Source organism: Phyllopteryx taeniolatus, chromosome 15 (assembly GCF_024500385.1).
Source record: "Phyllopteryx taeniolatus isolate TA_2022b chromosome 15, UOR_Ptae_1.2, whole genome shotgun sequence".
NCBI classification, from domain to species: domain Eukaryota; kingdom Metazoa; phylum Chordata; class Actinopteri; order Syngnathiformes; family Syngnathidae; genus Phyllopteryx; species Phyllopteryx taeniolatus.
The window spans coordinates 15,530,843-15,557,963 of record NC_084516.1 but is presented as its reverse complement, the minus strand read 5'-3'; the positions used below and the strand labels follow the sequence as shown (position 1 = coordinate 15,557,963).

The following is a 27,121-nucleotide window of genomic DNA, read 5'->3' as shown; positions in this document are numbered from 1 at the left end:
CGAACAAAATGATAAGCCGCCATTTGGTTTAGTGTTATGATTGGATAATTGATGTCACATGTCCGGAAGTGACCCATGGCTGCTTCGTGTCATGAGAAAACAGGTGAGGACCGGGCACGACACAAGGGGGATCATTTGAGAAATGCCAAATAATTCTACTCGAGACATATCCTATGTGGGGTTTTTTTTCTTCCAGAGTAAACCATGTTAACCAGTTTGTGATAAAATGGTGGCATAACTTTTTAAAATAACAGTGCTGTCATAATAATTACATATTCAATCAATGTTCTTTTATAACGTAAAATGCATCTATTTTATATTCTTGTAAAAGCTAAATTTGCATAATGTGCCCTTTGAGTGTAATATTTTATCCATTCATACATAAATGTTAGCACATTTAATCATATTTAATACTGTTCTCCGATTTGGACACAGACTTTAGTATATGCCAGTAAATAAATATATTTATTGGCACTGTGTATAATTTATTCAATTAGTAAGTAGGTATATTTTTGGTTTTACGGTACATGTATTATTTATCAGATGACCAAGCTAATTATTTGTGCTCTTGTACATGTAATTTTCCTCCTGCTTTTGGTTTGTTCATTAACATTCCGCTAGAGGTTGTTAAAATTTATTTTTAAAGTCTCTATCGCCATTAAATTCCTGCAATTTATCTTTGAATGCAGCCAATGGCTTTAAAAAAAAAAAAAAAAAATTGCAGTCCTAGATGTTATTTAGCAATAAGGTTTTTTTGTTTTTTTTTGTGGGGCGGGACTTTATATTTCTTCACATTTATTTTATAACAACGTTGTGTTGGATTGTGTTTTCACTTTGTGGTGGCAGAAGACACATCGCAACGGGACAAAATTCAGAGCAGACATTTTCAGAAATAGGCAGCTAATGAAAGATGTACATTGCTTAGTTGACAAAACAGTTCCTAGATGTCTTGATAAAAGGTATTTGATATTGTTCTGTCAAAATACAGAAAGGACAAAGAATTTCAGCTTACTGAATATCCATATGTCTCACTGGTTCAAATCACTCGGGCTTGCGGGCTGCTTCCATCTCATCCAAATGCAGAGTATCGCTTTAGTGACCATGAGGACCGGGGGTAGAGCTAGAGCATGCCCACACTCAGTGTTGCTGACTTTGTCGCTATATTGAGCGACTATTAAAAATAATAATAGTCAAAAAATAAAACATGAGCAACAAATCAAGCACATTTTTGTGGTGTTATTGGAGACTTCTGGACACGAATATAGGCAATGTAGTGGTTACCGGTTTCAAGAGACAGTATACCTCGGTTTCAAAACCGGTAAAACTTTCCATCAGCGGTAAGAGCTGTTTTTTGTTTTGTTTTTAATTGTCAGGGCAGCCTCTTCCCGCTATTGGCGTGAGCAGTCAGTGAGGGTGGGGAGTACCGTGACTTGGTCGAGGAAGGATATCACAGTTATGTGAACACCGTCGCCACCCATCATTCTTTTGACAAACACAGGATAACGTTAATATATTACTATAACGATGCCTTGAATTGAACGTTTGCAACCAGCTACGAGAGTTAACGTAGCATTGGTGAAATAAATACAATAGACTTGCTCCCGAGGCGGCTAACTAGCATGGCTAACATCAATTTGTTTCCACTCTCATGTTACTTCACAAAGCGGAGAAGAACAGAGAAGGAGTTACCCATTTTATGAGAAATAAGTACTTTTACTGCTGTTCTAAAATGTGGTTTTAGCTTGCCTCTCGACGCTGGAGCCTGTTGCATACGTGAACAAGAAGAGCAGGCTGGATGAGCTTCCACCCGGCGGGAAGGACTGGAACCCCGGCTGTGGCGGACCGGTGGACAAACCCTTCAGAGGGTGGCTGCACTCCAGTGAGAAGATCTCTGGCCTAGGAGTGACATACATCGTTAAGGTAGGTGGTGAATGTTGGTCACCCATCCATCCATTTTTCTACATCAGCAGCTTTCTTTGGGCATCTACACCCATAATTGGTCACCATGCAATTTCAGGGCACACGTAGCGACAGACAACCAGTCACACTAGTCTCATCCAACCATTTTCTACACCCACAAGCCTGTTTAGCTGCTGACTTTGAGGCGAAAGGCAAACTACAACCTGGAGTGGTCGCCAGTCATATCGCACGTTGAGACAGACAAGCGTTCACACTCGCATCAATCCATGAAGCCACTACGGACTCATTTAACCATTCGCATGAAAAATGGCAAGGCAATTCCAATGAGAACAATAAATAAAACATAATCACCAATTATAATAAAGTTAAAGAGAAGAGTGCAGGTTAGGTGGAACACTTTCACTTTTAATGTGCATAGCTGAACAGAACCCTTTTCAGCCTGGACTTAAACATTGTCCGAGTAGAACCTTTTCTCACGTCATCGGGAAGACTGTCAAACAATGGATTGCCGTGGGAATGTTGGGAGCAAAAAAGAACAAAAAGCGGTTAAAAAAAATGTTTTTGGGAGAGGATGTTTTGAGCTGTCCATTCAAGGCTTGCTTGAGGTATGTTCACTTACTTTTAATGTGATATTGCTCGCAAGTAGGCAACAAAATGTAATGTAGCCTAGCAAGCTAGTGATAGCACTAACGTTTGTATGTAAACATGCGACTTTCTGTCAAGTCATGCTCTAAAGCTTCGCTAAGCATTGATTTGTGAGCGTGAATAAATGTTGACAACGGCGACCAAGTATGTTGACAACCGCAGGCAAGAGAGCCGACGCGCCGGTCACTATACGCAATCCTATTGGTCAACGTCAAGGTGCGCTGTCGGAGAGTTGTCGTTCATATGTCACATGACACGGAAGATATCCAAAAAGTCAAACATGCTATGACGAGATTAGATTAATAGCCACGATATTGGCCCGATTTGCTATTGCGGGCGATTTCCCAGATCGGGCTTGACATATTTTGTCGGGAAAAACAAAACTTATTGTGTTTAGTGTGACATAATCCACGACCAACGATTCGGCCCTACGACGTCAAAATGAAAAGTCTAGAATGTTTTATTTTTTAAACATCCATCCATCCATTTTCTACCGCTTATCCGAGGTCGGGTCATGGGGGCAGTACCTTTAGCAGGGAAGCCCAGACTTCCCTCTCCCCAGCCACTTCATCCAGCTCTTCCAGGGGGATCCTGAGGCGTTCCCAGGCCAGCTGAAAGACGTAGTCTCTCCAGCGTGTCCTGGGTTGTCCCCGGGGGCTCCTCCCGTTGGGACGTGCCCGGAACACCTCACAAGGGAGGCGTCCGGGAGGCATTCGAACCAGATGCCCGAGTCACCTCATCTGGCTCCTCTCGATCTGGAGGAGCAGCGGCTCTACTCTGAGCTCCTCGCGGATGACCGAGGTTCTCACCTTATCTCTAAGGGAGAGCCCGGACACGTTGCGGAGGAAACTCATTTCGGCTGCTTGTATCCAGGATCTTGTTCTTTCGGTCAGGACCCACAGCTTGTGACCATAGGTCAGGGTAGGAACGTAGATCGACCGGTAAATTGAGAGCTTCGCCTTTCGTCTTAGCTCCTTTTTTACCACAACGAACCGATACAAAGTCTGCATCACTGCAGATGCTGCACAGATCCGCCTGTCGATCTCCCGCTCCATTCTTCCCTCACTCGTGAACAAGACCCCAAGATACTTGAACTCCTCCACTTGGGGCAGGATCTCATCCCCGACCTGGAGAGGGCACGCCACCCTTTTCCAACTGAGGAACACGGTCTCAGATTTGGAGGTGGTGATTCTCATCCCAGCCGCTTCACACCCGGCTGCGAACCGCTCCAGTGAGAGTTGGAGATCACTGCTTGATGAAGCCAACAGAACCACATCATCTGCAAAAAGCAGAGATGCAATACTGAGGACACTAAACCGGACCCCCTCTACGCCTCGGCTGTGCCTTGAAATTCTGTCCATAAATGTTATGAACAGAATCGGTGACAAAGGGCAGCCTTGACAGAGTCCAACCCTCACCAGAAACGAGTCCGACTTACTGCCGGATATGCGGACCAAACTCTGACTCCAGTCATACAGGGACCGAACAGCCCATATCAGGGGGTTCGGTATCCCCTACTCCCGAAGCACCCCCCACAGGACTTCCAGAGGGACACGGCCGAACGCCTTCTCCAAGTCCACAAAACACATGTAGACTGGTTGGGCGAATTCCCATGCACCCTCGAGGACCCTGCCGAGGGTGAAGAGCTGGTCCACTGTTCCACGGCCAGGACGAAAACCACACTGCTCCTCCTGGATCTGAGATTTGACTTCCCTGAATAGACCTTACCAGGGAGGCTGAGGAGTGCTATCCCCCTGGAGTTGGAACACACCCTCCGGTCCCCCTTCTTAAAAAGGAACTGAGGAGGTCTTCGAAGTTTTCTCCCCACCGACTCACAACGTCCCGGGTCGAGGTCATCCCCACTATACACAGTGTTGATGTTGCACTGCATCCCCCTCCTGAGACGTCTGATGGTGGACCAGAATTTCCTCGAAGCCGTCCGGAAGTCTTTCTCCATGGCCTCACTGAACTCTTCCCATACCCGAGTTTTTGCTTCAGCGACCACCAAAGCTGCATTCCGCTTGACCAGCTGGTACCCATCAGCTGCCTCAGGAGTCACACAGGCCAAAAAGGCCCGATAGGACTCCTTCTTCAGCTTGACGGCATCCCTCACCGTTGGTGTCCACCAATGTGTTCGGGGATTGCCACCACGACGACCACCTTACAGCCACAGCTCTGGTCGGCCGCCTCAGCAATAGAGGCGCGAAACATTGTCCACTCGGACTCGATGTCTCCCGCTCCCCCCGGAACATGAGCAAAGTTCTGTTGGAGGTGGGAGTGGAAACTCCTTCTAACAGGGGATTCTGCAAGACGTTCCCAGCAGACCCTCACAATACGCTTGGACCACGTCGGACCGGCATCTTCCCCCACCATCGGAGCCAACTCACCACCAGGTGGTGATCAGTTGACAGCTCCGCCCCTCTCTTCACCCGAGTGTCCGAGACATGCGGCCGCAAGTCCGATGACAGGACCACAAAGTCGATCATCGAACTGTGACCTAGGGTGTCCTGGTGCTAAGTGCATGTGTGGACACCCTTATGCTTGAACATGGTGTTCGTTATGGACAATCCGTGATGAGCACAGAGGTCCAATAACAGAACACCGCTCGGGTTCTGATCGGGGGGGGGGGCCTTCCTCCCAATCACGCCCTTCCAGGTCTCACTGTCATTTCCCATGTGAGGATTGAAATCCCCCACCAGAACGATGAAGTCCCCAGCGGGAGCGCTCTCCATTGTTGTTGTCGTCGCCATGGTAGCGGGTCTATTCGGCTGCGTTGACCGGTGACATTGTTTCTGCTCCTACCTGCCCGACAGTGTTTGATTCGACAAGATAACGATTGGAAAAGACGGGATATGGTGGTATCGTAATAAATGTTGTGTTGCCAGTGATACAGCAAGATTTTAAGGCAGTAGTGGCATGTCACGGTAAGACACTATAAAAAATCATTGCCTTGACGTCAGCCTTTTGGCTGGCCGCAGTAAATAAAAATGCCAGAAGTAAATCGAGAGGGAAATCAGCACTGTTCAGTTCTTTGCAGTTTGTGACCGCGTACAACTGACCAATGGCCAAGCAGAACAACGGCGATGCACCGTCCTTGACAATTCGTTACATTGACAGGGATTTTCAAATGAAAAGTCAGTGCTTGCAGCCTAATAAATATAGTCCAACTCAAAGCACATTAAGAATTAGAAATGCTAGAAAGAAGAAAAAATAGTCAATTATAATTTTTTAGATTATAACAATCCACCACAGCACATGTTCCCGCACGCAATGTAGATGTTTTAATTAAATGTTCTCTTGAATATGGAATTGAAAACAGTGAGCTAATAATAATGGTTACAGGCAGGAGCATTGTGGAAGGGAGAAGGGGATGTTTACACTGGGATGTTTTTCTCTATTTTTACATCTCTTTTAAGAAGATGAAATGTAATCAGATTTTTTTTGTTAATACTTGTTTATGTATTTATTTATTTTTATAGTGAATAAAGAGAAGGTTCTTACCTGCACTGCCAGGGAATGGTTTCTTCCACTATCCTGCAAGCCTTCCCTGAATGAGTCATCCAGCCGGCCGCTCATTGGACGGGAGCGCGCCATCCCGAGGGATTGCCTTGCAATAGCGGCGGCGGCACAGTGGAGTGGCCTTGCTTCCATTCACAGAAACGTTGGTATGCCAGACTGCTATGTCATTCACAGCCAGGACTATAAACATTGACTTTTGTCTCTCCCAGACCTCTCTTTTTGTGCGATCAAATTATTGTTTTTTTTTGTGTTTGTTTTTGCTTTGTTTCTGAGGGGAGAAGGCAGATTACCCCCCCCATCCCCGCCACCCACCCCCGCCTTCTAGACTGCAGTGCGAAATGCAGCAGAGTGAGGGAGAGCGGAAGCTGCTCATGAATGAGTGTCGCTCGCTCCTGTTCTAGAAGGCTAGAGGACATTTTTACATGAATGGTGTGTGTGTGTGTTTGGGGGGGGGGGGCTGCGCTTTCTTACCTGCTGCCACGGCGACCGCAGATGCTTCATCATCAGCGGCGCCGCTCTTAAGAAGACCTTTGCGCTTTTTTCTTCTTCATTGACTCATCCTCGCCTGAGGAAGATGACGTCCATGGCGGGTTTATTTGGGTTGTATCATCCTCATTGCTGGAGTTGCCTCGTTTAAGATCCGAGTGCTTAATTTCACATTTATTATCATGATAGGGAGCCACATTTTATTTTAGTGATTTATAGTTACTGTTTTTTGTTTTAAAATGGCTGACAAATACAGTTTAGTTGAATGATGTTCTTTGAACTGGATTTTGCATCATCTGAAGCGAGTATTTTAAATAGCTACAACGCAGATTAACTTCACCTATCACCTCATAAGAATAGATTTTTTTTTTTTAATGATATATCAAACAAATTGCTTGGGGATAAAGTCAAACAATTACCGATCGATGATCAAGCTACCTCTCTTTATGCCATTAAAAATATATTTTTTTCAAGTAAAATAAATTATGAAATCGACTACCACTACATTTATGTAATATAAAATCAAACACTTTAAACAGCTGTGGGATTTTACTTATTTTTCGTGGGAGTTTTTTTTCCCTCCCTCCCCCTCCCTCCCTCCCTCCCTCCAACAGGAAGTGATTTGCAGTGTTCAGCAAGCCTTTTGTTGAGAAGGTTTTCTCACACCAGTGAGTCATGCTCCAGCTCTGAGCCGGCAGCAGCTAGGAAGGAAGGCAGCAGCCAGTTCCATTCTGTTGCCATCACCTTCAACGCCATTTGTAGATTTTTGCTTGTTTTTGCCTGGCTAGAAATCATCATCATTGTTGTCGTTGTAAGCAGCAGCAGCTGCAGCATCACCACTGGAAACCACAACAACGACCTCTCCATCCTCCTCTGCTTCATTTCCATGGATTTCCACTGTGTTTTTCTCTCTTGACTGGATTGAAGCGCCATATTTTACCGATCAGGAATCGAGAGAGGTGGATTGTGATTGCTACGAGGCGTTTGCTGCCACCGCCGCCACGCCTGCTGCTGCCATGTTACAGGAGAGGGTAATCATCGCGGCAAGGAGCCGGGTGGCGCATGTCGCTTGAGGCGCCGCGAGAGAGCAGAGGCGAAGGGTATGCTGCACCGCACTAAATACAACCGCTTCAGGAATGAGTCGGTGACGTCTGTCGATGACATCGTCCACGGCCTGTCCATGAACCCCAAGGTGTCAGCCAGCCCCGAGACGCCTTACGCTCCCCCGGCCGACGTCCAGCCCTCGGCCGCCTCCAATGCCGCCGGCGCTTCCGACGATGGTGGTACGCCCCTGTGCACCCTTATCAACAAGGTCTCCAACCTGAAGTTCAGCAATTCAGGCAGCCTGCTTGGCATTAAAGGTCTGCCCTCTGCAGTCAAGGACCTTGCAGTGGCCAGGCTGCAGGGTGGCGGGGGTTCGGGGTCGAGCCCCGGAGCGGCGACCGCAGGGGCGGCGGCCTGCCTCTCGACGCTGGAACCTGTTGCATACGTGAACAAGAAGAGCAGGCTGGATGAGCTTCCACCCGGCGGGGAGGACTGGAACCCCGGCTGTGGCGGACCGGTGGGCAAACCCTTCAGAGGGTGGCTGCACTCCAGTGAGAAGATCTCTGGCCCAGGAGTGACATACATCGTTAAGGTAGGTGGTGAACGTTGGTCACCCATCCATCCATTTTTCTACATCCACGGTTATGTTCAGCAGCTTTCTTTGGGCATCTACACCCATAATTGGTCACCATGCAATTTCAGGGCACACGTAGCGACAGACAACCAGTCACACTAGTCTCATCCAACCATTTTCTTCACCCACAAGCCTGTTTAGCTGCTGACTTTGAGGCTAAAGGCAAACTACAACCTGGAGTGGTCGCCAGTCATATCACACATTGAGACAGACAAGCGTTAACACTCGCATCCAGCCATTCTCTGTACTGCCAGTCCCGCTCTAGTTTGCATGGTGCTGGAGGCTATGCCAGTTGACCCGAGACCCTGAACTGATTATCAGTAGGGGCGGGAATGGCACAATAACACATGATACAATATTTTTTTTCCAATAATACCGGTATTACGATACAGCAATGTTGGGGGGTCGGACATGATACTGAAACTGAGGGGAAAAACATTGTCCAATTAAAATTTTTGGGGGGCTTTTATGTGATTTACAACAAAAAGCCAAATTATTGTTCAAGGACAAAGCTGATATTTTGTCTAGTTTTATTGCAACAGATGACTCTTCAGGTTTGCGCAGGGTTGGAGCCTGTCCCAGCTGTAAAGACCCAAGACTTGTTTCTAGTAGGGATGGGAACAGCAGAGTAACCCATGAGAAGATATTGATTCAAACAATAACCATAGGATTACACGTGATAATTGATATTTTGGGAGGTGAGGCTAACGTCACTATACCTGTGTTTTCCGGATATGTCGATTATACGGTATTGCAAGAAAGACATCATGATCCTGATGTTTTGTCCCGGGTCAATTTGTGAATTGTGGCCCTGGAGTGGGAAAGCTACGTGCACTACTATATTACCAGTACACCTGATTGGCTAACACCATCAGCCAACATTTCAGGAGACCCTCCTGTGGAGGTTCATCTGCGGGTGATCTCTTCACCACGTTTGCGCTTGCCTTACTTGTGCTTTTGCAACCGACATCTTTATTACCCCGTTGGCCGTGGCAGTATTAGCTCAACAGCAGGGGTTTCAAAATAATAAAAAAAAAAAATGTCAAAGCTAAGCATACATCATTTGAATGGAGCACACGTTGGCGCCGGGCTGTGAATGTCATGATGCCGGCAATGAGTCACCGTTGGGACTGATTATGCCGGTGTGTGAAGTGAAAGGAAAGTGGAAATATTTTATTTTATTATTATTATTTTTTTTTTAATTGAAGTATTTCCTGTACTATTTTAATTGAAGTATTTAATGCTCGTCAGGCAGCATAACAGAACAGTGACAAGTTGTCACACAAAGTGTCTGTGTGCTGTTTCACATTATCCACATTAAGGCCAGTCAGCGTCAATGAACACATCTACCGTTTTGGGCTTTAGGCCCTGTGAGTTCAATGTCGCTTCAAATTAGCGGCACATGGTCGCCCCCTCACCCATCATGTGCCATTACTCCCAATGGACATTGATCTCATCTACAACGTGCACATCAATGTGTCCCTTAATGGCAGGCTTTCACAGCTCAGGACCCCGATTCAGACCCAAACTTAGGAAAATACCCCATGCATAGCTGTAGCATTGACAAAAAAGATGCATTTGTACAAAAAATATTTGATTGGGGGGGGGGGGGGGGTATTTTTTGACAAAATGGACAATTGCTGAAAAGCGCACTGAATACCCATCCTCTGGCTGCCAGTTTCCAAATGGTCTTGTATCCTGAGCTTTTAGCGACGATAACGGCTAACTTAAGCTGTGATGGGCGGAGGAAATGTTTTGTTTACAGCCCTGACGATGAATACGACGCCCATCATCAGCACAAAGTGTTTCCGGCCTGTGCTCTGTATGAGTAGGTGGCTGCTAATGAAGAGGATTACAGGGGGATCTCATGAGGCGTAGTAACACTGCAGAATTCAATATACCGAAGATTGTGTTTTCCAACTGTACTGCGACTTTGTCTCTCGATCGTTGGTTGTGTTCACTACAAAATACAGTGGAACCTCTAAAATCTTGTCGCTTTTTGAGGCTGCTCCAATTTCTGGAATTCGGGGTTTCCTCAGTTTTGTTCCTCCGGGGGTAACGTAATCACTGACGCAGTAGTAAAGTCATAATTACAGCAAACATTTGTATGAAAAATACTTCTTGGTCATAAATTTCAAACAAGTAAGTAGTAGTAATATTGATAATAATAGAATATTTGTATTGCATTTTACATACATTACGTAGATCTCAAAGGGCTACGACAACAAATTAAAAACAGCAAATGGATAAAGAAAATTAAGTACAATTCTAAAATGATCAGAAATGATGAGTAATTAAAGGAGAAACTAAAAACACACATAACAAAATGCTTTGTTAAAAATATGTGTTTTGAAGCCACTTTTAAAAGCATTTGTAGTCCAGAAGGGCGTTCTACAGCCTCGGAGCTGTAGAGGACTGCCTGATCACGCATCCTTCGGAGCTGGGTTCTGGGGGCTTGGTGGGCATTTGTGGCTGAAAAACGGAGGGTGTCTGAGGGAATCCGGGGGGGGGAGGATTTCCTTTAAGTACTGAAGGGCATGTCTGTAAATGCATAGGTAGGTGAGGAGGGAGACAACGTAATCATTTATGTGAGGGATAGCGAGCCAGTGCAGGGATTTAAGGATGGAGGTGATAATGATCATACTTGCCATAAAGCCAAAGAAAAAGCAAAACAACTAACTCACTAGCCTTGCCGAATTTGTTGATGTTGAAGTTTTACAATTTGTTTTTTTTTTCTTCATTCTTTCAGTATCTGGGTTGCATTGAAGTGCTGCGATCAATGAGATCTTTAGATTTCACTACACGATCACAAATAACAAGGTAAGTCCATGTTTTCATTTTCTAACTTCAGCTTAACCTGCTGTTAAGTACACCTGGCTGTACATTTATGAGGCCTCATCAACGATAGAACCACGAACCAGCCCCCAATCTCAGCATGTCTACTCCAATCCGGTCGCAATTACAACCCCAATTCCAATGAAGTTGGGACGTTGTGTAAAACATAAATAAAAACAGAATACAATGATTTGCAAATCATGTTCAACCGATATTTAATTGAATACACTACAAAGACATTTAATGTTCAAACTGATAAACTTTATTGTTTTTAGCAAATAATCATGAACTGAACGCTGGGACAGGTGGCAAAAAAGACGGAGAAAGTTGAGGAATGCTCATCAAACACCTGTTTGGAACATCCCACAGGTGAACAGGCTAATTGGGAACAGGTGGGTGCCATGATTGGGTATAAAAGGAGCTTCCCTGAATTGCTCAGTTATTCACAAGCAAAGATGGGTCGCGGTTCACCTCTTTGTGAACAAGTGTGTGAGAAAATAGTTGAACAGTTTTACAACAATGTTCCTCAATGTACAATTGCAAGGAATTTAGGGATTTCATCATCTACGGTCCATAACATTATCAAAAGGTACAGAGAATCTGGAGAAATCACTGCATGTCAGCGGCAAGGTCGAAAACCAACATTGAATGCACTGCATCAAAAACCGACAATGTGTAAAGGATATCACCACATGGGCTCAGGAACACTTCAGAAAACCAATGTCAGTAAGTACACTTGGGCGCTACATCTGTCAGTGCAACTTGATACTCTACTATGCAAAGCAAAAGCCATTTATCAACAACACCCAGAAACGTTGGCGGCTTCTCTGGGCCCGAGCTCATCTAAGATGGACTGATGCAAAGTGGAAAAGTGTTCTGCGGTCCGACGAGTCCACATTTCAAATTGTTTTTGGAAATTGTGGACGTCGTGTCCTCCGGGCCAAAGAGGAAAAGAACCATCCGGACTGCTATGGACGCACAGTTCAAAAGCCAGCATATGTGATGGTATGGGGCTGTGTTAGTGCCAATGGCATGGGTAACTTGCACAGCTGTGAAGGCACCATTAATGCTGAAAGGTACATACAGGTTTTGGAGAAACATATGCTGCCATCCAAGCAACGTCTTTTTCATGGACGCCCCTGCTTATTTCAGCAAGACAATTCCAAACCACATTCTGCTCGTGTTACAACAGCGTGGCTTCGTAGTAAAAGAGTGCGGGTACTAGACTGGCCTGCCTTCAGTCCAGACTTGTCTTCCATTGAAAATCTGTGGCGCATTGTGAAGCGTAAAATACGACAATGGAGACCCTGGACTGTTGCACAGCTGAAGCTGTACATCAAGCAAGAATGGGAAAGAATTCCATCAACAAAGGTTCAACAATTAGTGTCCTCAGTTCCCCAACGTTTATTGAATGTTGTTAAAAGAAAAGGTGATGCAACACAGTGGTAAACATGACCCTGTCCCAGCTTTTTTGGAACGTGTTGCAGCAAAATAAAATTCTAAGTTAATGATTATTTGCTAAAAACAATAAAGTTGATCAGTGTGAACATTACATATCTTGTCTTTGTAGTGTATTCAATTAAATATAGGTTGAACATAATTTGCAAATCATTGTATTCTGTTTTTATTTGTTTAACACAACGTCCCAACTTCATTGGAATTGGGGTTGTAGAACCTTTCCATGTCCTGCTTTGGTTTACATGCATATGGTGTTGCGTGAGGCTCAATTTATCTATGAAAACTATTGAACGACGAGCTGACAGCAACTCGCTTTGTGTCGTGTTCACTGTTCTGCTTCACTTGCGTTGTCAGCCGGCAAGGCTGCACACTTGTCGTCTCTCTTGTTTCTAGAACGTTGTATCAACTGCTTGCAAACATTTAAATTATACTCTCTGTCCCTATAACCACTTAGTGGCTTTTAACAACATTGTTGCCATTGTTTTCCAGAGTCTACATTTTGATAATCATTATGATTATTATTAATAGTATTATTAGCGTTCACATATTGATACCATTGTCTTCTGTTGTCTGTCCATTTCTCCAGGGAGGCCATCAGCTTTGTTTGTGAGGCTGTTCCGGGGACCAAAGCAGCTCTGCGGAAGCGAAAGGTACGTAGGCGGGCGGAAGGACAGCAAGGGCGGGCTCAGCAGTGAGGAGGAGGCCTTGGGGGGGATGAGGAGAGCGATGAAGAACACTGTAGACAGCGGAAGGCAAGACATGTGACAGTGTGGAAGGCAAGAAGGGAGGCAGTGAAGAAGAGGCAGAAGGCAGGAACGAAATGGGGAGAGAGGCATGAAGTGAGTGTGGAAGGCAGAAAGCGAGACAGGCGAAAAGGGAGATTTGTGGAAGGCAAGAAGGGTGCCAGTGAGGAAGAGGAGAGGGGAAAGAAAGAAGTGAAACTGGAAGCTTACTGGAAGGCAGTAAGAAAGGCAAAGAGTAAGACCCCGTGGAAGGTAAGACTGGAGGCTGTGAGAATCGGAGGTAGTCCTCTGTGCATATAGATGTTGGCAAAAAAATACCATCATAAGATATTCATTTAGAGTCTATTTATAGCATCATGGCCCCCGCTCACCATCTTCCTCTTATCCTTCCTGGCTGGAGAACGACGGATAACACTTCCTGATAACGAGATCAGAGAAATGATGAGCGACACACAGCAGCGTGTCCGTGCGTGCGCCTGTGCGTGCGTGTGAGTGTGGGGGCATGGCACGCGTCATCCCACGCTGCATTCATTGCACACGGCTGCTCAGTGACTCATACAGCACACACTATCTGCGCCGGCTGTGAAGCGAAGCATCAGCCTGCACTCTGTAGTGATCATTCAAATGTCAGCGTGTACAAAAAATGCACACTGGTTGCTCTCTCTCATGTTATTTATCATGAGTTCATATTATTTGGGTTGTGGACGAGAAGAAAAACAAATGAGGTCATCCGCTATCAGAATTGTCTGGATTGCTTTTGGCTAATTGTATCTATTCATCCATATAAATAAACAACACTTCATAGTTGCCCATTTTTAGCCGCAGCGTGTGTGTCTGCCTTTGAAAGTGTTTTTTAGATGAGTGCTCTAATGGTTGCACTGATTCCCTAACCAGTGTGCTTTGGCACATTTGTGTTGAGAGATCATCGTTGTTCCGTGGCAAATTGTGCAATTGCACTTAATTAGTTTGAAATAGATTTCAATACTACTAATAATGTCTCTTTGTTCAACGGTCTATGCCAGCAGTGTGTTGAGACAGAACAATTAAATGCTATTCCACTTGATGACAGACAGTACATAATTAACCCGTGTATTCAGGTTTTCTGATATTTTTGTTTGGCGGTGCGCTGTGAGATTTTTGTTTTTCTTTTCCTTTTTTTTTGTGTGTTCTGTTCGGCTGTTAGGTCAAGCGGAAACGAGGATCTGTATCCCTCTTATGTCGGAACAGTTTTACTGTGCCACAGTGGAGTTTTTAAGCTGTCACTGTGGTTCTTTGTATTCTGATGGCTATTTATTGAAAATTTCCGTCTGACAGAACATGTGAGATTTTATTTATTTTTTTCTCATGTATAATGTGTGCATTGGTGCAATAAAGGTTGGGGAACACTGCTCTAGTGGCATTTAACACACTATGAATGTGCTCTAATTGAATCCTTATTGTATGTCAGCCACCATCCAAAGCTCTGTCCAACATCCTGGGGAAGAGCAATCTGCAGTTTGCCGGCATGTCCATCAACCTAAACATCTCCACCAGTAGCCTCAACCTTATGACGCCGGACTGCAAACAGGTAAGGTGGCAAACAACAACTGCATTGGATGACATGATTATGCCTCTTAAATCGCTTTTCCATTGACAAAAGCAGGTACTATTTCTACTTCTAGTACCTTGTCAATTGGGGTTCTAAGCGCACTGAGCCACATTACTGATGTCAACCATTGCTGGTCTCTCCTTGGTCAACCAGATTTGAGTATAATGTACTCAAAATAAGATTTTATTTTTTTAAATTAATTAAAGGGTTATGGCAATGCAGAGTAAAACAGCACACTATAGAGATTACACCAAAAAAAAAAAAAACAATACAATTAGTTAATGAATAAAATGACTTTAGTGAAATTACAAAAATGAACATGCATGCCAAAATTTACCTTAGCCTCTTAGCTCTGTGCACAGCAGTATTATACTCCAGAGTTTCCACTTTTCTGCAGCGCCCCATTTTCTTGCTGCCTTCATTCTTCTGATAGTATGAATCATCTTATCGTGGCGATGTAAATATGGGAGTTACTTGTTCCTGCGAGGTGTTCAATGCAGCTTGTTTTTCGCAGTTGCTTCCACCATCACCCAATTTGCTTGTTTGAACAGGAAAAAAATGAGAAAACTGAAAGGGTATTGGGCTTTTTAGTTAAGATGCTAAATGGTGCAGTCTTGTAGTGTGGAGACCTCTGCCAAGTTCTAACAGGCTTAACAACGACCTCGTGACTCATCTGATTGGAAATTGATGACATGCCGAACGACATGGTTCCACTGCGGTCCTGTAGGTGGCAGTAATGCACCTTGAAAAGTGGGTGAGCAACTGCCACACCGTGAGCTTTTTTTCAACACAGTGCCATCTGCTGGATCTGGTGGCAACACGTTCCCAAATACAAGCGGTAAACTGCAACAGTAAAAAGTGGACAGGAAAAAAAAATCCTCAATCTGCACCAAAATTCAATGGGTTCTTCTCCCAATGTTTCATAGAAAACAGTTTTTTAAAAACTAACAAAGCAACAGCATGCTTTTGTGCATTGCAGAGGTAGTAAAAGCGTCCCGGCGACCACCCAACTTTCGATACAGCACGACATTGTCTCTGGACGTTCCTCCTTTTGAAAATTATACTCTTGAGTCATAAAAGCTATTATGCGGCTTTGTCATCTCTAGACGTCTCAACCAGCTTCTTTCATCTTACTGCCAACAGATGGTGCCAAAGTGAAGAAGGAAAAAAAAAAAAACAAGAAACCTGGCTAGTCTTTTGACGGCCTTACCCTTACCAATATGGCCGGCTGCCTTGTATACATGTGACTTCATAGACCTTTTAAGTATGACGTCACACGTGCCTCCGGGGGGCAAAAGCTCAAGTATTGTCTTGGCCAAGGCAAAGTGGAAAAAACATTTTAAATGGCTGAAATGATGATTTTTAGCCTTCTTTTTTTTTTTTTTATTGTTGTAGTTTGTATGTATGAAGTGACAGTTGATGTTATGCGAGGTGAGTTCCTTCGAAAAGAGACTTAACGCCGGCCGTAATTTACATTTCAACCAGTATAGACATAGACAACATGATCATTAAGGGACCGCAACACCTTCAGGCTTGCGAGCTTCTCTGTAGAGCTATTTATGATATTCACCCGATTTACCTCCTCACCCACAGGTTCTGCTGGATTCTTTTTTTTTTTCCTGTTTTTTAAAGGCGGAAAAAAACCAAATCAAAATTCATCCAATCCTTTTGTGGAACCCCAAACACATGTTTTTGTCATCATTTTCAGTTCAGGTCAGCTGTAGTCCCTCGTGTTCTGCCCCCCCAGAAGTACCCTGGTGCCTTTTGTTTACAAACATTATCAAAAGCGTCTATATCAACTGTCTTGTTTTACTATGCAGATCATAGCCAACCATCACATGCAGTCCATCTCCTTCGCATCCGGTGGAGACCCTGTAAGTATTTCATACATTAATATGCATTATATTCTTACAATAGACCTCACAATTATTGCGTGTTTCAGGACACCACTGACTTTGTGGCCTATGTGGCAAAGGATCCTGTTAACAGAAGAGGTATTTTGACTTTTGAGGCTTTTAACACTTGCCGACAATGCTAAATTCATAACATTTTTGTTTGTATGTCTCTCGTCAGCCTGCCACATCCTGGAGTGCTCGGACGCGGTGGCCCAGGACGTCATCAGCACCATTGGCCAGGCCTTCGACCTTCGCTTCCAGCAGTACCTGCAGTGTCCTTCTAGCAAGCCTTCCTCCACGCACGACAGGTGAGTGCTTTAATTGTGTGTTCATGTGTGTACCACGCTTGAACTAAGAGATCATTTAATTGAGCACAATACGGATTGATACTAGTGTGCACTTGGCGTGCAGGGTGTTCAACGTGGAGGAGTTGCCGTGGACGGAGGAGGAGGAAGAGTCCACGGAGCATCCGTACTACAACAACATCCCTGGGAAGGTGCCGCCACCTGGAGGCTTCATCGACACGCGGCTGTCCAATCAGAATGCGCCCTCAGATGGAAGCCAGGTGCATTGTGTACCACGATACCACAGTTATGGGCCAACAGTTGCATGCATACTAAAATGCAGATGGTCTGTCTTTAGAGGAGCTCAAACTCTGTGGATCAGAACTATTACCAAGGGCGACATTGTGGAGAAAACTGGACAGAGGAGAGAAAGTCCATTTTCATACAACAAGGTAAGAAAATCTTATTTTTCCACATTTTATTTTTCTGCTCATTTTTACCCCACATGTTCTAACTCAAAAGAACTAAATGTGCAGCTTGTTCAGGATGAGTGTGCTTGTATCTTCGTCACTTTTTCACGTTTAATACAGAACATTCAGTATCCACGTAAGCTGAGTGATCCACTCGCGTTGTCACGGTTTGTTTGGGTCGGGCGGCGGTTGCTGTCTGGGCTACCTGCTTTCGGACAGTCGGGTTCAGTCAGCGTGGTATTCTCAAGAGTCAGTCTTGCATTTCTTTTTGTATTCACTTTATTTACAGCTCAGCACACAGAGTGAACATGGCATCCTTTTATCTACTTGTATAGAGTATTCCACGGATATGAATGGAATATTAGATACGCCAGCGCACTGAAGCAGCCCGGCTAAGTGATGTGCCTACGTGGCAGCCACATTGGTGGGGGCAACGCTCCCATCAAAGGCAATGCATGTACATTATAGATAAATCATAACTTACTAATTTCACCTGTTATCTATAAATAGAACATAATTTGATGTTGACAAACATCAAAGTATGCACTATACAGAACTTGGAAAAATGCCCAAAAATATTCTTACCTATGAAAGGTTATTTCAAATTCCCTTGTTGTGATCGTATGGCCTTGTGTGCAACCGTACGCGGCACAATGTGCAGGCATTTGTGTTATTTTGGTTTCATGCCATCCACAAACATGAAATGCGCTGACACTTTGCGCCTAGCGTAGCTCAAAGGGGTGTGTCTTAGCTATCTACATTCTTCTTCATCTCTTATTTCTTCTCCGTCTCTTTTCAACGTACTGCCCCTTAGTGTTCAGACACATAAGGTGCGGGTTAACCGGGGCCTTTAGAACAAGATGACGCACTTGTGTTCCTAAAACTCAGTTAATACGGTAGGTGACAACATGAATGTTACTTGCAGCACGGTGTTGTATTTATTTTAATTCTTTGCACTTTACTGCATTCCTTGATAAGTTGTTGTACTACCATATATTTTGAATAGTATTTCTTTGACCACATTTTATGTTTGATTAATCTTTTATTCATTTTAATGTGTTCTATACAAAATAGGGATTTAATGAAGAAATGGAAAAAAGACTGAAAGATTTCCAGTTTCATATTATTTAAAGGAGAAATACGGTATACTTTACAGTAAAACAAAAAATCAATTAAAACTACCCTCCCTTTCAGGATTGGAACAAGAACATGTTTACAGAGTGATACTCATCTATCATTTTATAGGTAGAGCTCAAAGTGTGTGTATGTATAATAAGTGTCTTTACATTAGCATCTGCTTGGTAAAACTTATTTGTGTAAGTATGTGTATTCATATTTTATTACTTGCTCATATTGTAGACACAGACTCTGTAAGTTTAATTTACGGTTCCATGGTTATGGTTGTATTTTTAATTTGTATATATTTTTTTTTGCATCCATTTTTGCGCTTTGCCATAACTGGTACTATTCTGTGGTGGCAACCCATGTTGTACCTGAATGAGTTCAATCAACCCGTTCACATTTTGGGCGAACGTGAATTGAACTTAGTTCGTTTCTGCTTAAGGAACATGATTGAGAAGGTGCTCATTCTGGTCTCTGTGAATGTTTTTCGAACGAAAGTTCATCTTCATTCCAAGTCCCAGGTTTTGGTGGGGACTTCCGGGACAAATCACGTCTGACCACACTATATACGAGCCTTCCTATGTCAAAGGATAAACGCCGTATTTGGCAACCGATTCAGTGCGGCCACGGCCGCCATTTACGGCAGGCACGTCACAGCTGCGTGAGAACGCAAGATGCGTTCAGGGACACTGTGTAAATTGGAGTGAATGTGTTCTTTGGTGGTTCTTTTGTAATACTACGGAGCCCCAGACATGACATGAGGGAGGGGGGGGGGGGCGACTATTTCGTGCGCACGAAGTACTACTTTTTGCGCACGAAACAGTTATTCTATACGTACGAAGTAGTTGTTTGTGCTCACGAAATAGTTACAGGGTGTGCACAATGTCCATACTGGACAGGAGGGTAAAGAAATTGAGCGCACCATATTTCGAAGTTGAAAGTCGAGGCAGGGTTGCAGTTCCGACAAACACACAAAGAGTAGTCTACTACTCGCTGGAACAAAGTAGCAAACGTAGGCCCAATCAAATAACTGCCCAACTGTAGAATAGTAAGATATTGACTAGACCGGAGACAAATTCCTTGTGTGTTTTTTGGACATACTTGGCAAATATAGATGATTGTGATTCTGATTCTGAAAATAAACGTACCGTGAAGTCATCGCATGTGTCTCACAGTTTCGGGTGCGTCGTTTGTAACAAGTCCGTAAAAGTGCGCTCAATTCGGTTACCCTCCAGTCCAGTACGGAGTCACGGCTTCTTCCTGCGCACGCAGTAACGAACAATTACTTCGTAGAAGTAGTTTTTGTACGCACAAATTAGTATTTTTTTTTGTATGTCTGGGGCTCCGTATAATACAGTACATAATTGTAAAAATGTATTACTAGGGAAATTATTATTTGTGTCAGAATGCTTTAGTTAAAACTCTGTACGATCACGCTGTGATAATATGGACTTTGTTTTGTAATATGAGAATAGATCAAATATTTCGTTATATAGTCAGCCAGAGCTGCAAGTAATGCAAAGTTAATGTCCTTTCACCATCGTTTCTGTCACACTGCGTTGCGTGTTTTTGTTCTACACATTAAGGACAAAAGCCCGGTTTTTGTTTTAATTCTTCAAGCAACAGTTTTTTCCTTATGTTTTTGAGATTGTAGGGTGAAAGCTGCAGCTGGCTACGAGTGTGGACTGAATGGGTGGCAACAAAGGGAAAACGAGTTGCCAGTATTTTGAGGGTAAAAGCCCGTCAGCTACAGATTGAGGGGGGGGGGGGGGGGGGGGGGGAACTAAAAAAATAACTATGCACTAGTTCATTTTTGAAATGGTGAATTTAGTTCACATTTTTGAATTATGAACTATAATCTGAAGTAGTTCATTTTTGGAACGGTGAACTAGTTTGCCTAGAAAATGAACTTTCTCAACACTGGTTGGCCGCTGGCAACATCAAAAGACAAAACACAAACTTCAAGTAGGAGGTTCCAATTGGAAGATGCCCAGTGGGCCACTTCGTGGTCATCTCAGCCATGCCTTTCTACACTTACCATTGCTATGGCTGTTTCTCTCCAGGGTCCTTGGATATAAGCAGTGAGAGCAAAGGTCCGGCGACAAAAGCAGGCGAGATGCCCACGTACATGAACACCCAGCAGATCGACGAGCAGGTGCTGGCGGCGCTGCAGGCTGAGGCGGAGCAAATGACTAAGGGCATGGCGGCCGCGGCCAGGGAAAACCCTCAGACAGATCTGTTTGACATGAGTAAGTCCTTCATGGTGCTTGAAAGGCTCGTGTTATGGGAAAGGGACTCTTGTATTGCTTTGTTTACACAATTACACAACCAAATATGTTTTTGTGAGGTGCTTATGTCATTGTCTGGAAGCATGCCACTGGCAGCCGGGCTGGGCGAAGATCCGCCATTTTGTTCATGTTCGAGTCACTCGAACGCCGACGTATGTGAAACTTGCTCATACCTCAAATTTTGGCAACACAAAGCAAAAAAATGGATGAAGCGACAGCTTGTAACAAAACAAACACATTTATAATTCTAACTAATCATAATTTGCGGCACTCGTAAGTCAAGGTACCACTGTGTTACTATTATTGCAAGTAGATTTTCCATAATATACACGCTTTAAGACACCTGAACATTGTTTTAATTGTTGGAAAAATGTATGAATGAGTGTCCTTTAATGAATATGGAGCAGAACCCTTCGAGGACGCCATCCAGTCGCAGCCACAAGCGCCTTCACAAATATCAGCCCTGCACAAGGCCACGTCAGTGGACAACTCCAGTCCGCTTCTGGCACGCTCCATCGCCTTCCGGGCACAGGAGGAGCTGGAAGGCCAGGCGTGGTACCGCGGCAAGATGAGCCGGCGCGATGCGGAAAAGCTGCTGAACGACGACGGTGACTTCCTGGTGCGCAAGAGCGCCACCAACCCGGGCTCGTACGTGCTGACCGGCATGCACAACGGGATGGCCAAGCACCTGTTGTTGGTGGACCCCGAGGGCACGGTAAGGCTCCCGCAACAACAACAACAACAAGACCCATCCACCCATTTTCGATAGCGCTTGTCTTCATTAGGTTTGCAGGTAAGCTGGTGCCTATACCAGCTGACTTTGGGCAAGAGGTGTTGGGTACACCCTGGACTGGTCACCAGCCAATCACAGGGCAGACATGCGAACCACTTGCTGCCGTGCAGCCTTCCCCCAAAAACTAAACTCTCTCTTTTTTTTTTTTTCCCCCCCCCAAGGTTCGGACGAAAGATCACGTGTTCGACAGCATTAGCCACATGATCGGCCACCACCGTGACAACAACCTGCCGATCGTGTCAGCCGGGAGTGAACTGTGTCTGCTGCAGCCGGTCGTATGGAAGCAGTGACCCGCCGCCCGCCCGCACGCCGCGCCCCACGAGGGAACTGGAAGCTCCGAACTTTCCTACCTGCCATCTCACAAACTTGAAGCGTGAGGGAAGCTGCTGGAAAAAAAACCAAGTCGATACCGCCTGGGGAAAAAAGTAACATTTATAATAGAACTGTTATTTTATCGTGATGACTGAAATGCTATATTTTTGTGAAGACTTGTAGGACACACATGATATCTTGATTTGATGTTTCAAACGATAATACGTTCTTGTAGTTTCGACAAATCAAGCCTCGACGAGGTGTGGACCAGAGTATTTTAGAGTATGAAAGCTACAAATATTCCTTTTTGTCTGTCAAGCACAATTTCTACATTTCTACTGCTATACAAAAAAATGCCAGAGCCCCAAACACAAAAGTTGTTTATGAAGGAGGAAAAATGTCGCTTTGTCGTAGTCGGAATGCTCGCGCGCATCCTTTATCGTGCTCTCCGTGGCTTAAAGATTGTTATTTTCAAATTGTTACCTTGCGACAAAGGAGGAATGGCCACGTTGAAAAGACAAACAGATGTTTTTAAAAAGAGAAAACAGTTGTAATATTACCAGCCTTTGTAAAATCATTCCATTTTCAGAAAAATAAGTCTGTGTTTTGACTATAAAAAAAGTTACATTACAAACTAAACGCTTATTCTTTTATTCTTTTTCTTGAATATTACAAAGTCAATGGTATGACTTTATTAATGCAATATTATGTATTTCAAAATATTCACCCCTTTCCTCATAAAAATCCTATTCTTGCTATATTATAATTACATTTTACAGTTTATTCTTCTTAAATGACAATTTGATTTGTAAGGAACTGTATTTTATTTAGGTAATATTACAATTTTGTTTTAAGCTAAAAAAAATTCTCCTAAAATTCGGACCTTATTTTTTTTAAAATTGTTCTTATTTCTACTGTATCCTGGCTCCGTGACTTTTGACTCAGAATATTGTTTTTTTTTCTTTTCAGTGAGTTTTAAAGGGGGAAAAAGTTGAAATGTTAGAAAAATGAAGGCTTAATACGGCCAGAAAAAAAAATCGAAATGTTATGACTATAAAGAGAAGTCCTAATGTTACAAAAATGAGCCCAGCAACTATTAGCTTTACATATTTATTCTTAAGACTTCTTTAAAATTATGAGAATGTAGACATAACATTATGACTTTATTCTTGCAATATTATGACTTAGAAATATTATTTGTGTGTGTGGGGTGGGGTGGGGGGGGGGGGGGGGGGGGGGGCAAAATTACATGATTTTCTCAATCTTATGACTATTCTTGAAAAATGTGTATTGTTTTTCACAGACTGCAAATTTATTCTCTTGACAACCATTTTTTTTGTGAAGTAATTACCGGTAACATAATTTTACACACTTAGTTTCTTTTACAAATGATTTTCGAGTAAGACTTTATTTCTTTAATATTAAACCAATATAGTCATGTTACTTTACGCTTGCAGTCATGACATAAAGTTATGTTGTTTCTTGTAAAATTGATTTATTGTTCCCGTAATATGATATAACATAAACATGTTAAAAAATTGAGAATATACTGTGTGTATGTATGTGTGTGTGTGTGTGTGTATATATATATATATATATATATATATATATATATATATATATTTACATGCACACAGTATGATGACTATTCTTGAAACATTCTCACTTATTTTTCCCCTCATAATATTATGCCTTTAGTCTCGTGAAATTACAACTTTATTCTAATAATATGGACAACTTTTTAGTGAGGGAATTAGTTATTTTTCTCGTAAAATTTCTCCTTAAGGCTAACAAAATTCCATTTTTGGGGGACTTTGTCACAATATTTCCACTTTATTCTCAGACTTCAGAAATCAATACGTCGATGCCCTTAATCCAGCGGCGAGTCTTGTGTGTGCTAACACTGTAAAATAATCCCACTTTGATTTGCACGATTTGAGTTCTTTAGTAGGTGTCAGTGATTGTTTCGGGGGGGGGGGGGGGGGGCTTTGATCACATTGTTTTGAACCCAACTTAGTTATTACGAGTACCACGTGTGAATAGCACAATCACAGCGATGAATGAGACGTCATTTGCTTTGTCACCAAAGAGACAGAAGAAGAAGAAGCAGGCCCTCCTCTAGGTGTCAGCACAGACTTTCTACTAGAATTTAGCCTCATTTCCTCACGATAGTAGCAAAAACATGATTATTTCTCACTCCGTTGTTGATAGCAAATGGACGGGGGTGCGTTCGAGTGCAGTTGAACCAAAATCGGCATGCCTTTCAATGGGTTTTGATGAGACTAATGCAATGTAATGCCTGTAGTTTTGCTGCAAGGGGGAGTGTACAGTACGGGTTTGCCACATAACACATCCATTCAACAGAATTGACTGATGTTGGAAAACCTTCAGGATACAATCTGCAGCAAGTTTAGCGGAGGAATTTTGGGTTGGGGTAGAGTTAAAGTTGGGCACTTTGCTTTTTTCATAATTGTTTTAATATGTTGTCATTTTTAATTTGAATTTGTCAGTAGTATGCTAAACAAGTTGGTTTAATTGAAAAAGAAAAGACAAACATACTGGTAGATCTCCATAAATTAGTATATGGTCAGTAATAACAAATATACACTGGATATAAAATGTTAACACACTCCTGTTCAAACGCTAGGTTTTTGTGATATAAAAAACGAGACCAAGATAATTTAAAAACTTCCACCATTAACGTGACCTAAAATATATTTTCGTGAGGGGAGGTAAAAATACACAAATGCAGTAAATATGAATAAACAACTGGTGTAATGTGGCGTCAGAAGTGTGCGCACCCTCTTATAACTGGGATGCGGCTGTGTTCAGAAATTCTCCCAAACGTGGGAAAATATGTTATGGTCTGGTAAAAACCAGGGTTGAATATTTGTTACCACAATTTTAAAACGCATGTTTGGCACAAACACGAACCTGCTGATCACCAAAAGAACACCATAGCTGCAGTGAAGCATGTTGGACGAAGCACCATGCTTAGGGGAGTTTTTATTGTTTTATTTTTTAAAGATGAACCTGCGGCCTTCGTCAAGGTGGAGGGAATGATTTACAGTTCCAAATACCAGTCAGTGTTAGCACACTGTCGTGAAAAGCCTACTAGAACAGCAGACATTTCTTTGGGCTTAATCGGAGGCACTTGAAATGGTGGCAGGTATGTGCTGAGTCCATTTTAACATGAGTTTGAATGCGGTTCATTCTGAACCCAGCCATGTTGGAGTAATAAGAGGGTCTGCAACCACATGAATTATTTGCCCTTTCCCTCTCAAAAAAGACACGTTATAGGCCACATGAAGAGTGGAAAAAGTTTGGAAATACTTCTTGGTCTCTTTAAAAAAAAACAAAAAAACCTGTCATTTGAACAGGGGTGTGTTGACTTTTCTTGTTGTTATTATTATTATTATTATTATTGTCATTATTATATACAAGTAGTGTGAATTCAATTTATTTTGCCCCACACTATACGACTTGAATCACACAAGTGGTCGCTATTTTTGGTACAGTAAATGGAGAAAGTGAGAGAAACATGGTCATAAAAACAAAAAGTCTAGATGTTTACAGATTTAATCTTTTGGTTGTACTGGTTTGACATTATTCTGTATGACTGTTGGCAATAAAACCGTGAATGTGTAGAACCTCTGCTTTCTACTCCAGTATATGTAAAAAAGAAAAAGAATACTCAAGCTAGCCATCCAGATTGTGTTCAGTTTGAAAATATGTATTTCCTTTTCATTAATTATTTTTTTAACAGATTTTTGTTTCTATTTTTATTTTTTTAAGAATTCCTGTGCCATTTAATTTACCCTTTTATTATATTTAAAATTATGCTATTCACAGTTTTCGTATACAATAAGTGTAATCTCTCCTGTATTTTCATTTACTTTAAATTTTAGATTTTCACATACTTTCTATTTTTTTATTTTATTTTCTTCACATTTGGATTTTCATCCATTCTCATTTCATTTCGATTTTTTCTTTTATTTATCCTATTTAAATGAATTATTTTGAATTTGGTGATTCCGTTTTATTTGAAACATTGTTTTGTTCTACACTAATTGTTTTATTCATTTTATTGTCCCATTTTAATGTCGTTGCACGTTTATTAACGCGTAAATATTGCATTGTACTTTCTTAAAGTTGTGATATTTTATTTTCATTGTGTCTGTTTTTGTTTTTGTTTTGCTAAGTGCATTAAAACTCTAAATCGGGAATTTTATTTATTTTTTTTGACAGAAAAAGTCTGCATGAGCACATTGTAAGTGAGGTGAAGTTGATTTTTGTTTTTTAACATGTTTTGTTCCTCAGAGAAGATTTGGGCGGGCCATCATCACAGGGACGATTTGTGGCCTCTGCTGGCCACATGCACGTTAAAAAAAATAAATCACATGCCCCTAACAAAGTGTAGCTTTATGCTTTTTGAGTTATTACTCAAAAAGTTTTTTTATTTAAAATTGTAATTAAAAAAAACATTTTGTGTGCTTTATTATTATTATTTTTTAAAAGTTCTCACCAGAAATGTGCAGTATTGAAGACTATTTAGTTACTTTAACAACCAGCAGGTGGGACCCTCGCACCAATAGTCATGGTTTCCCAAAGTGCATTCAAGCATGAGCCTGTTGAGATGTACAAAATCTTCATTAGTGCATAACGAGTATAATAAATAAACTGTGATTGCCTCAAACAATCAGGACAATAACGCTACATCAGGACTACGATTAGGAAACCCTACTGACAGTGGTTCGGTTCTTTTAGTTCTTTAGCATCTACACTGTACTACTTAACGCTCGGTTGCCATTTAGTACCAGGATCCGTTTTTTGTCTTCTTCTACTTTTAAATGACCCATCCACGGGACACTAATCTTCGCCGCAGTCCCGAAACAACCTGTGAAACGGAAATGTCGAGACAGAGCCAAAGACGACATCATCCGGCAACAAGTTCATCTGTCGGTGGACACTGCAGTTTGCCCAATTCAGTCCACATACAGTTGAAGCGTGATTGGGATGCGAGAAGATCTGATTCCGTGCATTAACCCCTTCATTCGTTGACTCGACACGACAGGGTACATTTCG

At 42.7% G+C, this 27,121-nt stretch overlaps 1 protein-coding gene across 2 annotated transcripts; it reads left to right on the top strand.

The window, feature by feature from the left end:
- Position 1: 1 nt before the first annotated feature.
- shc3 (SHC (Src homology 2 domain containing) transforming protein 3) lies at positions 2-25,429 on the top strand. 2 transcript variants are annotated; one of them, XM_061800308.1, is made up of 15 exons: positions 2-103; positions 1,742-1,920; positions 6,045-7,853; positions 7,947-8,206; positions 10,998-11,068; positions 13,128-13,191; positions 14,732-14,851; positions 16,693-16,746; positions 16,815-16,866; positions 16,946-17,075; positions 17,179-17,332; positions 17,410-17,503; positions 20,707-20,892; positions 21,315-21,646; positions 21,886-25,429. In XM_061800308.1, the coding sequence occupies exons 3-15, from the start codon at positions 7,673-7,675 to the stop codon at positions 22,012-22,014; spliced, it is 1,827 nt and encodes a 608-aa protein (XP_061656292.1). In that variant the 5' UTR covers positions 2-103; positions 1,742-1,920; positions 6,045-7,672; the 3' UTR covers positions 22,015-25,429. The 2 variants fall into 2 exon arrangements, with proteins under 2 accessions (XP_061656292.1, XP_061656291.1); XM_061800307.1 differs by having other exon boundaries at positions 3-103; positions 6,045-8,206; positions 21,339-21,646.
- Positions 25,430-27,121: the final 1,692 nt, after the last annotated feature.